Source organism: Schistocerca cancellata, chromosome 6 (assembly GCF_023864275.1).
Source record: "Schistocerca cancellata isolate TAMUIC-IGC-003103 chromosome 6, iqSchCanc2.1, whole genome shotgun sequence".
Taxonomy (NCBI): domain Eukaryota; kingdom Metazoa; phylum Arthropoda; class Insecta; order Orthoptera; family Acrididae; genus Schistocerca; species Schistocerca cancellata.
Window position 1 is genome coordinate 92,762,933 of NC_064631.1, and position 14,974 is coordinate 92,777,906.

Genomic DNA, 14,974 nt, shown 5'->3' on the forward strand with positions numbered 1-14,974 from the left:
TCCGAAATTGTACTAAATGCTTTCTCTGAGAATTACTTTGAACAGTTAGTTCATGAGCATACACGAATTGTAAATGGTTGTGAAAACACACTTGACCTCTTAGCCACAAATAATCCTGATCTAATAAAGAGTGTCATGAGGGATACAGGGATTAGTGAACACTAGGTCATTGTAGCGAGGCTTAAAACCATATCAATCAAAACCACTAAAAATAAACAAAAAATATATCTATTTAAAACAGCAGATAAAAATTCGCTTGATGCCTTCCTAACAGAGAGTCTCCATTCCTTCCAAGCAAATTATGTAAGCATAGACCAGATATGGCTCAAATTCAAAGATACAAAATCGACAGCAACAGGCAGATTCACACTGCATAAGTTAATAAGAGACGGGACTGATCCACCATGGTACACAAAACGCATTAGAACAATGTTGCGGAAGCAACAAAAAAAGCATGCCAAATTCAGAAGAATGCAAAATCCCCAAGACTGGCTAAGTTTCACGGAAGCTTGAAATTTAGTGTGGACGTCAGTGTGAGATGCTTTTAATAGTTTCCACAATCAAACATTGCCTCAAAATATGGTAGAAAACCTAAAGAGATTCTGGTAGTATGTAAAGTACACCAGTGGCAAAAAACAGTCAATATTGTCACTGCGCGATAGCGATGGAAATGTTACCAATGATGGTGTCACTAAAGCGGAGTTACGAAATACAGTTTTCTGTAATTCCTTCATGAAAGAAGATAAAGTAAATATTCCAGAATTCAAAACCAGAACAGCTGTTAGCATGAGTGACATAAAATTAGATATCTGAGGTGTTATGAAACAACTCAAATCACTTAAGAGAGTTCCAGATGGTATGCCAATCAGGTTCCTTTCAGAGTATGCAGACACAATAGCGCCTTTCTTAGCAATCATATACAACCACTCACTTGACAAAAGATCTGTTCCTAAAGACTGGGAAGTAACACAGGTCACACCAATATTCAAGAAAGGAAATAGGAGTAACCCATTGAATTACAGACCCATTTCACTGACATCAATTTTCAGTAGGATTTTGTAGCATATACTGTACTTGAACATTATGAATCACCTTGAAGAAAATGACTTATTGATACATAACCAACACATATTCAGAAAAAATCATTCTTGTGCAACACAGCTAGCTCTTTATTCCCATGAAGTAATGAGTGCTGGTGACAAAAGATCTCAAATCGATTCCATATTCCTAGATTTTCAGAAGGCTTTTGATACTGTTCCTCACAAGCAATTATTAATCAAATTGATTGCATATGGAGTATTGTCTCAGTTGTGTGACTGGATTCATGATTTCCTCTCAGAGAGGTCACAGTTCATAGTGATAGATGGTAAACCATCGAGTAGAACAGAAGTGATATCTGGTGTTCCGCAAGGTAGTGTCATAGGCCCTCTGCTATTCCTGATTTACATAAAGGATCTACGTGATAATCTGAGGAGCCTCCTTATATTGTTTGCAGATGATGCTGTAATTTTCTGTCCAGTAAAATCATCAGACAATCAATTCCAATTACAAAATGGTTTAGAGAGAATTTCTGTATGGTGCAAAAAGTGGCAACTGGCACTAAACACAGAAAAGCATGAGGTCATCCACATGAGTACTAAAAGAAATCTGATAAATTTTTGGTATACGATAAATCGCACAAATCTAAGGGCTGTCAGTACGACTAAATATCTAGGAATTACAATTATGAGCAAGTTAAATTGGAAAGACCACAGAGATAATATTGTGGGGAAGGTGAAGCAAAGACTGCACTTTGTTGGCACAACACTTAGAAGATGCGACAAACCCACTAAACAGACAGCCTACATTACACTTGTCCATCCTCTGCTGGAATATTGCTGTGCGGTATGGGATCCTTACCAGGTAGGATTGAAGGAGGACATCGAAAAAGTGCAAAGAAGGGCAGCTTGTTTCATGTTATCGTGCAATAGGGGTGAGAGTGTCACTGATATGATACATGAGTTGGGGTGGCAGTCACTGAAACAAAGGCAGTTTTCTTTGTGGCGAGATCTATTTACAAAATTTCGATCACCAACTTTCTCTTCCAAAAGCAAAAATATTTTGTTGACACCCACCTATGTAGGGAGAAATGAACATCGTAATAAAATAAGGGAAATCAGGGCTCGAACGGAAAGATTTAGGTGTTCCTTTTTCCCACACGCCATTCAAGAGAGGAATGGTAGAGAAGTAGTATGAAAATGGTTCAATGAACCCTCTGCTAGGCACTTAAGTCTGAATGTAGATGCAGATGTTTCGATGTACAGTTTTTCTACCATACACTCCTAGAGTGGCAGACAGAATCGGCCATACATTACGCAAACAAGACTATTTATAAATTGACAAAGGAGGTCAAAGGTGGCCTCAGATTGGCAAAGGATAAAAGGAAACAAGACAATAGCTCAACAAGAAAGAAGAAAGCCTCCAGATGAACAGATCCTGGATTCCCGTGCTGTAGAAAAAAACTGTTGCAGGTAGCAAGGGCAGAACCACAGCAGAAATGACCACAGAAAAACTCTTGGATGTTGACATGCCAGGTACATATAATCTGCAGCTGTGAGCTTGACTCCAAGTCCACCATCAGCAATTGAGGGTGATGCTTTGACAACGCTAGCCACTTGTGCTTGTGAAACGTTAGAAGAATTATCAAACAAATGTTGGTCAGAGAACTCAAAACAGACGCCAACAGGCAATTTGTCAAAATTACTATTGTTTTTACACACAATATAACTGACTTTAGATGACATTAGGTCCTGTGCAAGTAGCCAAAGCAAGAGATAGAAGATGAATTGCTCATTTGGCTGAGAGTCTTTACTATCAATAAAGAGTGTTGTTTAATATTCTTTGTGTTTACTTACTTTGTTACAACTTAAGTGCATATGGAAATGAAAGAACATACTTAGTAATCACTGTTTCTGCAATTTTTATATGGAAATTATTTCTTTTCAACAAAATATGAAAGATGTAATGAGTTTGTATTCACTTCACTACATGGCAATGCACAAGTATGTCAGAAGTTCACACATGGACACTTCTTCACATCATATGACTGTTCCACAACACCAACTTCTCATCAACTTATTCTTCATTTTCTTTCCCCTTATTCAGTGTCCTCCCACCATAGTTCTTCCATTGCTACACTGTTACACTACATATCCCCATCTATTCAGTCACACTGTTCACTGCACATTCCCATCAATTCATTTTCTCTTTGGAATTTATTTTGTATTCTCCATATTCTTTAGTTTCTTCTTTCCCTTCACTGCTTCTTTTCCAACAATTTTTCTTCTTACCTTATTATATGTTTCTGCCCTATTTTGTCTTGTCTATGCAAGATTGTCAAATTGTCCTTCCCTATCTCTGATTTATTTGCTGCTCTTTTTTCTTTTTACAGATCCTCAGGATTTCAAATCTTGTTTCTTATTAACATTCACAATTAAGTTCCCTTCCATGTTGTCTTTGCTGTGTGTTCCTTGACCTGAGATTCTTTAATCCTAGAATAGCTATATTTACTTAAATTTGTATTCTTTTGTGTGGTCAGATGAAGAGTCTCTGGTTCGTAACTCTCACAAGCTGCATATTGCAACTATAAATGTTTTTTACCTATGTCTGACAATGTACAAAAGTGTAAACAATTTACGAGTAAGGATAACACCTTTCTGAATAGTTGAGGCACTGATTGGTTCACTGTTACACAACCACTTCGAATTTCACTTGCTTTTGGACAAAGTACAAGCACACACACACACACACACACACACACACACACACACATTGCCTTTACTCCTAGATTATTTACATTCTGCCCAAACTTTCCCTCAATGTATAAAAGTTACCTGATAAAAATTTTTACTGTTGCCCATTCATATTGTCTTTCAGGTGTGCTGAAGCTGTATTATAGATGTAAGAAGAAGACTATAAAATGTGAAGTACACATGAAATTGCTCATATTTTGCATATACATTAAGGATCTATGGATTCTGCAATATAAGAAGGAAAAAGGTATATTTCATTCTCACCTGTGACATCTCTTTCACAAGGAATTCCTACTCCCACACTATTATTTGCAAAGCACAAATATGTGCGGAAATTTTCAACATAAGATTCCAGAGTGAGAATGCTGCTTTGTCCTTTTTTCTCCACATTTTCTTCTATTGTGTCATTTTCATTCTTGATTCGCCAAGTGAAATCAACTTCTGGTGGATTTGCACTTGTAGAACATGTTAAAACCAATTTTCCATCCATTTCAGCTTGAGTAATGGCACATTCTGGCTTATCTGTAAAATTTTTTAAAAAAGTGTATTTCAGACTAGTGAATACATAAAGTGTTAAAATACAAAAACTGATATATAGAACAGAGATCAATAAAATGAAATGCTAAAGAGAAATGGCATGGGGGTGGGGAGGGGGGAATCTACAAGTATGAGCATACAGCCAGAAAGAGAAGCTCTCATTTCATACTTTATTCACAATTTCTCCTTCTTTGTGACTAACTACATTTCTTCATATCACTTCTTCAGTTTTTAGTACCTTTCAATTGTGATTTTCTCTCTTGGCTCACAGCAGACTGCTTAACTCCTCATCTTACACAAACACGTATAATGCAATTGCAAACTACAGTATATCCCTGCTTTTATGTTCCCAAAATTAACATTTTCCTGCCATTTCTATCATTTTTTATAGCTCCCATCAAATTTCCTGTGTCCACAATGTAAATACACACCCAGTTTTTTGTAAACATATTTATAATTTTCCCATGATTTACGCTTTATGAAAAGATGTTCGTGGAAAAAAACTGACGTAAAATGATTCTGGCATGACATTGGCCGTCAAGTAGTGTTTACAAAAATTATGTTGTTAAGTTTCTTGACATCAGGGTGCTCTACTTCACAGATTTAACCCAGTAAACATGTAACAGTTGGAACAATTTATGCCGTATCTCCTGCTGCTGACAATTATTAACAATAACTATACTATAGGCATATATACATACATATATTGTTGATCAATTACAACAAGAAAATTTTTGTGTAATTTCTTTTTATTTAGGTGAATAACAAATTATAATAGAATCATCATATTAACAAACTGGTCAAAAAACTCAAGTCAATCTGTTTTGAGCTAAGAAGTATCTCTCACTGTCTTCACCTCTAGACAAGGTAGCTAAGTATTTTTTTCCTTCCAATCTCTATTGTCTTCTGGAAAAGTCTAATGTTAACTCTTTTGAGACAGAGCCTGAGTCTCAATCAGGCAGAAGCCTACAGCGAGAGCCTGAGTGAGATGTGGGCCCCATTTCAAAAGGATTAGTGAGTGTTTATTGTCATTATTGTGCAAAAGCAAGGTTGTACGATATTATATCTGCATCTATGCTCCACACCCCAATTCAAGGTTTGTCACAGAAGGTACATTGAGTATAGCTAGCATTTTCTCCCTTTCATTTTCCATTTGTGTATAGTGTGTGAGAAGAATATCTGTCAGTAAGTCTCCATATACTCATATTTTACTGTATGGTCATTCTGTGAAGCATAAGTGAGAGGAAGTGATATGTTGCTTCAATCTTCTATGAAAGTACACCCACAAATTATTAACAGTAAACCTCTCTGTGATGCCTGACTCTTAGGATCTTCTCTATCTTGATTCAAACAGAGGAGATTTTTGGTCTCATATCAGGCCATAAAATGTGAGCATATAATGTGTTCCCTTAATTCCACAAGAGGTAGTAATTAGTGTTGTTGGCCTAAAGCTAAGTGCATCTCTCTGCGAAATTTCTTGAAACAAGGATGGACATTTAGAGTCTTAATTATGTATCTACAAAACTGCTGATTTTGACGTATTTGCTTAAAACCAACAAATACAGTGATAAAACATTGGAACTCATATATTTAACAACCTGGAGATAGCATTCAGTTAATGCTGCATATTAATGACCTTGTGGACAATATTAATAGTAACCTCACACTTTTTGCAGATGATGCAGTTATCTATAATGAAGTACTGTCTGAAAGAAGCTGCATAAATATTCAGTCAGATCTTCAAAGCTTGGCAACTTGCTTTAAATTTTCAGAAAAGTAAAACTGCGCACTTCACAAAACGAAAAACTGTAGTATCCTTTGACTATAATATCAATGAGTCAGTTGCGATCGGACAGTTCATACAAATACCTGGGTGTAACACTTTGTAGGAATATGAAATGGAATGATTACATAGGCTCTGTCTGGGTGAAGAAGGTGGCAGACTTTGGTTCATTGGTAGAATACTGGGAAGACTCCTGCAGGAGCTGACTTAACAAAAAGAGCAGAACAAATGAAGTCATCAGCACCCAATGGTGACACCTGTCCTCTGCAGACTGTTGTCTCTTCTGGTGAGGAGATCCTAGTGTTGCAAAGTAGCTGCTGGCTAGTAGATTCTCATAAACACCACCCCAAATCAGACCCTCACTATCAGATGTTCTCAGATGTTCGCTGGCATACTTTATACTTGACCATATCACGATGCGTACATGATGCTGAAAACCACCGTTCTTCGTCAGCCATTAACGTCAAGGTGAAGACTACTGCAGTGCCAGATGAAGCATCCAATCACCTTCCAAGGACGTCATCTCCAGTGGCAGCAGGTGTCTGCCTGAGCTGGGAACCATATATAGGGGAACTTGGCACTTTCTCACCACCGGATCACCTGCCAGTGTCCATCTTCTGCTGGTGACCACCTCCCTCGTGGATCATATCTTTGAGCTTGGGCTAGGGCTTCCCAGTCTCTCTGTTGCTGCACAGCAGCTCCTGAGGGCCTTTATTGCTGCTGACCATTGCCAGTGCGGGCATATGACTTTGACTCAATCCATGTTGAATGTTACAGTATAACACCATCATTTCTGGTGTGTTAAGGGTGCCATGAGCCAGTCAGGCTTCCGGATGCTATGTCTGATGCACTCTGGCAGCAGTTTCAGTGATACCACCATCCACCATTGCTATGCTTGTTGTTCTGTTTCTGAAAGATGGCAGTTGCTGACCAGGGTGTTTGGCCCACTGGCAGCCACTAATATCAATGAGAGGCAATAACCTCCCACCTGCCACAATCCTGTCTGTATCAAAATGAATAAAAGACAGTTGTAAAAATTAATGTTTCATTGACGACTTGGCAAGCAGTTCCAGTAACCACCACTTGTACAACCCATGTCCAAGCAAGGAAGCAGCATCATTTCCTGATGTACAAATGGCCAATCCTCTGCTAATACATGGGTCGACTATTGGCCGAAACATTTTGCTGCCAGAAGTGTTTGCTGCAGTGTGGACAACCATCATCCAGGTAAAGCAACCAACTTCAGACACACCAACTTTCTGGTTTCAGAAGTGTCTGCAGCATCGACTGCTGCCATTCATCAAGAGGAAGCACCAACTGCGACATAATCACCAACTCTGTGCTACAGGTTTGGTGATATAGATGTGGTGAATGAACTTTCTATTTTTGGGGTTTCCTATGTTCTTGGGCATGGGAATGGTGGTGAGATTTGTGCATAAAAATCTTCAGATGCATTTTATGAAACTGGAAGGACCTGTAGATGTGTCTTAGTATAAGGAAAACTATATGGAACACTAGTTTTGGCCAGTGAGATGCCAGCAGTGCAATTTAGTGGGCCACAAGTTTCCTTGTACACAGTCAGTACCAGCTAAAAACAGTACTTGGTGATGTAATGGGCACGAGACACATTGTTGTACTGATTTGATGTGCTTGGTTATTTGTCATAAACATTGAAGGCATTTCTTTTGTTGTATGTCTGAATGCTTGTACTGGTTATCATTGAATTTTTACATACTTCAAGTGTATTGTGTTTCAGTGGATGGGATCTGCACAAATGCTAGGCTGACAAACACAAACTTTGATGATTAGGAAGCAGCTGAATCCTTGGTGAAACAGGTGGCTAAGCTGGACGAAAGTAATTCTACTTCATAAAGGCAGGTGGATGCTCTGCCAGTAAGCAACATGGGTAGACAGAGTGAACTTGCTGGGGTAGTAGAAACAAAAGCTTTAATCAGAATATCCACTCTTACCTTGAATTCAGCCACTGCTAGTCTGGCAACACCATTTTCAGGAAACAACTAAAGATGTAGTAGCATTTATTGATAGCTTGGATGTTGCCATGAGGCTGAGTGATTGGATGTATGAAATACAATTGTACATGGACATATCACAGTTAATGGATGAGGCAAAGACATACACAGCATACCATGAAGGGTTGAATGAAACATACATTTCGGCAACTCAAAAATGGGCTCATTCAGCACTACAATAAACGGAACAGTACCAGATTCTTTAGGGAGCAACTCAATGAAATATCCTAAAAATGGAATGAAAAAGTGGAAACATTCTTGGACAGGGTTAGGAAAGCAATGCACAAACTTATGAGTTAATGCAGAACAAGGTTGCAGAACATAGAATGCTAGATTTTTTTTTTTTTTTTTTTTTTTTTTATGAGGGAGACTTCATCTGATATGACAAGGACAGTGCATACGTAAAACTTGAAGGATATTGGTGCTGTCATTATTGTTGCTATACAGCTGGAAGAGATGGATATAGCAACACAGGTGCAGAATAAATGGAGTGTTTTCTCCTCAAACTAAAATGTTATAGGTGTGGATGTGTGAGGCACTTTTGAAAGCAATACTGCCAACCACAGAAGAGCTGTGAGTGTGCAGTGGTAGGACATCACATGTGGGATTGTAGGAATAAGAAACAGGGTGGTAGAAGTTCATTAGACATTAAGATGAATTCTGCAACTGGGGCTTTTGCAGTGAAATTCCTGCTATAAAGACATATGCAGAAGCAGAATGTTGCTTAGTTGGCATGGTGAATGGTACAGAACATTGATTTTTAATGGACACAGGAGTCCATGTATGCTACCCTTTTAGGTAGGACACAGAGGCTCATTTATCCTACCCTCCTGGGCAGAAAGAGTGAATTCCTTACAATGTAGATTATGTGGAGTAAGGGACAATGAAGTGGCATCATTGAGGTCAATATTGTGCAATTTTTATAGGGGCAAGAAATTTTTGAGAGCATATGAAAGTGTTGTTGTTTGTCAGTAAGGGGTACTGTACAATCCTGTAGCTGATATCTTGAATAAGCATCACACAAAAATTGATTTTTCTTAGCACAACTTGGTGGAACATTGCTCTCACTGGGAGAGACAGCTGCAAATGATATATTGGCACAAGGTTCTCTTAGCACAAAATTGGAACTGATAAAAATGCATACAGAATCATTAAGGCCCATTTGCACTATAAACTGTTAAAAGGCACAGGAAAATTGCTCTTGGTAAATGAAGGTACTCACCTCCTGAGTGATACTTATACATTAGAAACACAGTGACAATTTGGATATATCACACAGGTTTATACACACGAGTGTGGCACAAGTGCAGGGAGTGAATGGAGAATACTTGATTGCAGCTAGTGTGGATAATTTTGGCGCTGACAGAGTGGTTTCACCAAAGGGGTTATTAATTTCCATACTAGATGACCTGTATGACGATGATTTTGACATGTAAAGTGTGGACCTCTGCTTTAAGCAAATAATTAATGCACCTGCATTATGCAAAAAAGTGAATAAGATGGAATGGTAAGGTAGGGTAGCTGTAGAAATGCTATTGACGCAGTTTACATATTTGTTCAGTCCTTGTGGACACTCACTAGCAACACCAATGATGCAACACAGGATCCTGATGGGGGGATAATCCTCCTGTCTATAAGAACCCATACAGAATACCTTGTCTCCTGCAACCAATAATGGAGTAGTTCATCGATCAACAGCTAAATGATGGCTTTACTGAAGAGTGTGATAGTCCCTGGGGAGCACCTGTTGTCATCATGCCCAAAATAGCAATGTGGGATGAGGAAACAGGTTCTGTTGTGACTACCATTGTTTAAATGCCAGAATTGTGATGGATGCATATCTGATACCAAATATTCAGGAAACATTGGAGAACTTGGGTCAATGGAGGTATTTTTCCAACAATGGATCTCAAAAATGATTACTACCACTTTGAAGTAGTGCTAGAGAACCAGCTGAAGATCACATTTACCATAACCTGTGGCCATTACCAATATTAGTGGGTATCTTTTGGACTTACGAATGTACTGGCCACATTCAGTGATTATGGGACAGCATGTCAGGGGTATTAAAAACAGGCCAGTGTATTGTTGTTTTATCTAGGTACATGAAGGGGCACAGGCTACAGCTGGAAGGAGCGATACATTTAGAGTGCTTAACATTAAGTATTAAAAAATGTCACTTTGCTGTGGTAGAAGTTTAATCTGTTTATTTAGCCATGACTGAGTAAGCACCAATCTAAGATTGGTATGTACAGTCTCGGATTTCTTGCTGCTGCAAAATGTGAACATTTGCAGTCATTTTAAGGTTACACAATTATTATAGAAAATTTGTCAAGTGTTTGCTGATGCTGGTAGACTATTAACACATTTGTTGAAGGATGCAAAATTTCAGTGAACAGCTGACTGTCAATCTGATTTGAGGAACTGAAACAGGCACTAACAGCTAGACCTATGTTAGTATTTCTGAATTACGGAAAAGAGTTTATTCTGCCTTTTGGTATGAGCGACCAGTCAGTGGGATATGTTTTGAATCAGGAAGCAGATGGTAATGACCACCCAGCAGCATGTTAATCAAAACATTTAAATGAACTGCAGCAGAATTACTCAACTACTGAAGGAGGTACTGATGTTAATTTACAGTATTACTTACTTTCATTGTCAGCTTTATGGCACTAAATTCAAAGTTGTAATAATCTATGCAGCATTAAAGTGGCTATTAGGACTGATATATCCTTCAAGTAGATTGATTCGGTGGGCACTAAAATTACTCACATTTTATTTTGAGGTAATGCATAAATCTGACAGGAAGCATGGCAATTCAGATAGTCTGAGCATGAAAACTAGGGTTAAAAGCACTTGGTTGAAGCCATGTGGAATGGCAGAATGTGCAGATCGCTGATGCAGACTGTCATGTATTCAAAATGTAAGCACAGATCATTGTTTGTGATAGGCTACTGTGTAGGATGACAAAGTCTTGGCCTTGTGTCATAGTACCTGGAGCACTGAAGGAAGAAATATTAAAAGAAGCTCATGATCACATGTTAGCAGGACGTGGAGGGCATGGGACAGTGGATCATAGAGTAACTGAATGGCTTTGGTGAAGAATATGAAGCAAGGACGTTGACCAATATGTCAAGGATAACATGTCATGTACACAACATGCCAATGTGAGCCGTCAATGAACACCACTTCAAAGATTACCAGAGGTGTCTAAACTATATGAAATGGAAGGCATGGACATTATGGCTCCATTTAACAGGATACCAGTGGGTAACTGCTGTATATTAACTATTGTAAATCACTGTCCACATGACATTGCAATGATTCACATCCTGAAACAACAAGCAAGTGCAGTAGCACATGCAACGGTGAAAAACTGGTCACCGAAGCTTGGTGTCCTCGACACAATAACTATGGGCCAAGACAAAAACTTCATATCTCAACTAATTAAGCAACTATGCCACCCACTGCAAATCTGCAAGCTTAGAACTAGTCTCTTCTATCCTATGGCAAACGGAAGGACTGAGTGTGTTCACTGTATCATCAGTAAAACGATAAGTTATAATGCGAATATTCACCGTAAGGAATGGGAAGCTTATCTACCATATGTCATAGACACACACAGTGCAAAACTGCATAACAGTGTTGGGCTCTACACAAGGTGTTATATGGTAGAATTTAATTTATTAAAGCTAAGAGTGGTAAAAGTGTGGAATAAATACAAAATTTGTGAAAACATTGAAGGATGTCTGGAAGTGGGTACCAAAGGGGAATGCCAAAGATCTTGAGGAGCAGGAAGGGATGAATGCAATGTAATGTTAAGTTGCCTGAGTAAGGTGTTGGCCAAAGGGTCATGCTAGCATGTCCCTATACAGCAAACGGCACAATGCAGAAATTTTATATGCATCGAAAAGGACCATAACAAGTCATAGAGATGACATCATCTGTGAATGTGATGTTGCAAACACCAATACAAACTTACATTATGCACACAGGATGTGTTACACATTTTAAGGTTATACTAGAAACAATACCACAGGTATCAGTGCAATTACCTACAAAGAAGTGGGAGGTAAAACTAGAAGGTAGGAGGCAGAAGCTAGTGTGTAGGTTGTACACAAGGAGCAGTGCACTCTTACATCGTGTCAGTGAGTATTGAGCTGTACAAGATATATTGAACAGCTTTGTCGTAGAACATGTTATGGGTACAGTTTAAATTTGTGCTTATGATTTCTTGTAATAGGATTGGTAGGCAGTACAGTGTGTAATTCGAGTAGGGATTTTCTGTGGTAATGGGATGCATTGTGAGATTATAAACCACATACATACATCCTTCACAAATGAGGAGGGAAGAGAAATGGATTCCGTGCTACAAGCAGTGTTACCACAGAGGCAACTATAATGACTCTGACACACACCTCACAGTACTGGCTGGAAAAACCATTAGACATGTTGCCAACTCAGAACTGAACCTATCTGAATAACACCATAAAACCATACCTTCCCCATTTGCTGGATGGGCTAATAGCCCCGCAGAACAGTCACTTTACCACTGAGCAATGTTCCAGCATGTTTAGCAGTACCACAATGAGCAGCATAATAGAATTATGACTATGAGACTCTCAGTTGTTGGTACCATTGTGGATTTGACTGTTTTGTGTAACTACTTTGGGAGAAAAACCACCTAAGTATCAGTTGCCAACAGATTTGGCTAACCATTTAGAATTAAGGAAAAGCCAATGAACCACGTGCTTTATGCTAACAATAAAAGGAGGAGGAAAATCTTGTATTATCATGCCAAACTGTAAAACATATGTTATCACATTTGTTGTCCAAAAATGTAAACAGGTTACAATCAAGAAACCGAATTTCTTCTAGGAGAGAGGAGTGTTCCCATGACTCGGTCTGATGTGATGAACTGCTCCTGTTATGCTCAGCCAAACAACGTCATACAGAGGCAAGCAAGCATCAGCCTGAAGCCCCAACACTGTTTTGCAAGCAGGTATATTCAGAACAAAAGAGCACTTACTCTGGAAGCTGACAAAGTGGAAGAAGCTGGCTAACACTTCTGAAGGGTGAAGTAGGGCAATGTTACAGCTATCGGTAAGGTCCAGCAGGTGCTGGATAAAGAAGAAGAGCCAAAAAAATGAAGTCATTGCACCAGTGGCAACACCCGGCTGCTACAGCCTGCTGTCTCTGTGGCGGTACTGCTGCCCGGAGCACAACTGGCTAGTAGACTCTCATAAATACTGATCTAAATCTGGTCCTCACTCTCAGGTGTTCTCAGATGCTTGCTGACATACTTTGTACATGACCACATCAAGGCGAGTAGGTGATGCCCAACACCACCATTCTTCATCAGCTGTTAACTTTGAGGTGAAGGCTGCTGCAGTACAAGCTGAAGCATCCAGTCACCTTCAGTCCCCACTAACAGCAGGTGTCTGCTTGACCTGGAGACTGTATGTAGACAACTCAGCACCTTCGCATTACTGCATCTCCTGCCAGAAGCTATATTCTGCTGGTGACTGCTTTCCTGGTGAATCTTGCCTCCAAGCCTGAGTTACGGCTACCCAGTGTATCTGTTGCTGTACACTGGTTCCTGAGAGCCTTCATCTTTGCTGACCACTGCCCATGCAGGCATATACCTACAACTTTGGCTAAGATGGATGTTACAGTTTAACACTGTCCTTATTGGTCTGGTATACAGTGACCACAGGTTAGTCAGGCTGCCAGAAACTGCATCTGATGTACTTCAGTGGTAATTTCACTGATGCCACGAACCATCACTTCTAATGTGTGCTGCGCTGGCTAGTGGGCTGGCAGTTGATGAGCGTGGTATTCGGCATGCTGGCAGCCACCAATGTCACTGAGGGGCAATATTCTTCTGCTCACTGCATTCTTGTCTCTGTATCAAAATGAGTAAAACTCTGTAATTGTATACAGGTATATTTCATTAAAAACTTGCTAAGCAGTTACAGTCACCACCAACTCTAAAACCTACATCCAGGCACGGAAGCAGCACCTTTTCCTGACCTACTGGTGGCTGAATCCTCCAACACAGTCAGGATCAACTCCTGGCCTCAACAAAATTCATGACATTTATGCCTCAATGGTAATGAAAACTTGTCTCGCTAAACATCCCTCTGGGCTTTCCTTCATCATGTTATCTATGCAATATGATTTACGAATAACTGAAACAATGAACAGATGTATCTTCTGAAAGAGAAGTGTAAACTCTAATTTATTTCCCAAAAGAGAAAAAATCATGTGAAAGCATTATGAAATGTGGTGTAATAAGCAAAAATACTTAAAGAGTAAATAAAACTCAAAGAATTTAAATATATATCCTTGGAAAATTAGAATATGACAGTGTACTTTAAACATTTACTGTATTTTGCATGCAGCATAAGTAATATTTTAGAGAAAAAGGCAAAATCAAATGATGGATACACATGTAACATAGGTACTGACAGTTTAGGACACAAGTAATAATCCCTAATCTCACACATAAGTAATCATGAAAGATTTGAACACTTACACAGAACATTTATTGTTGTTTTTTGAGTTATATTTCCATGTCGGTTGGAAGCTTCACAGATGTAGTTTCCACTATTACGACGATGTACAGCAAAGTTCAGCATGAGTGTTTTTCCTTTTACTATTGGTTCTTTTTCACCTTCTTTCCACCACTGATAACTAGCCTCCGGATATGCTTTTGCATTGCACAGAACTTTCTCTGGAACATGTCCTTCAGTTACATAAACCACTTTATTTGAAACTGTGATGTTACCTGGTGGGTCTGAAATATACATCAACACAAGTAGTAGGATCTG

General features: G+C 39.0%; 1 protein-coding gene across 11 annotated transcripts in view; it reads right to left on the reverse strand.

The window, feature by feature from the left end:
- Positions 1 to 14,974, reverse strand: part of LOC126088583 (titin) — a 1,213,778-nt gene that overhangs the window by 139,826 nt on the left and 1,058,978 nt on the right. For all 11 annotated transcript variants that reach the window (XR_007519972.1, XR_007519973.1, XR_007519977.1 and 8 more), the window contains exons 12-13: positions 14,680 to 14,940; positions 4,056 to 4,313 (exon numbers count right to left, since the gene is read on the reverse strand). Coding sequence is in view for 5 of the 11 variants with exons in the window: in XM_049906783.1 (XP_049762740.1) it covers positions 4,056 to 4,313; positions 14,680 to 14,940 (519 nt within the window). In the remaining 6 variants the exon portion in view is untranslated. The remainder of the gene's footprint in view (positions 1 to 4,055; positions 4,314 to 14,679; positions 14,941 to 14,974) is intronic.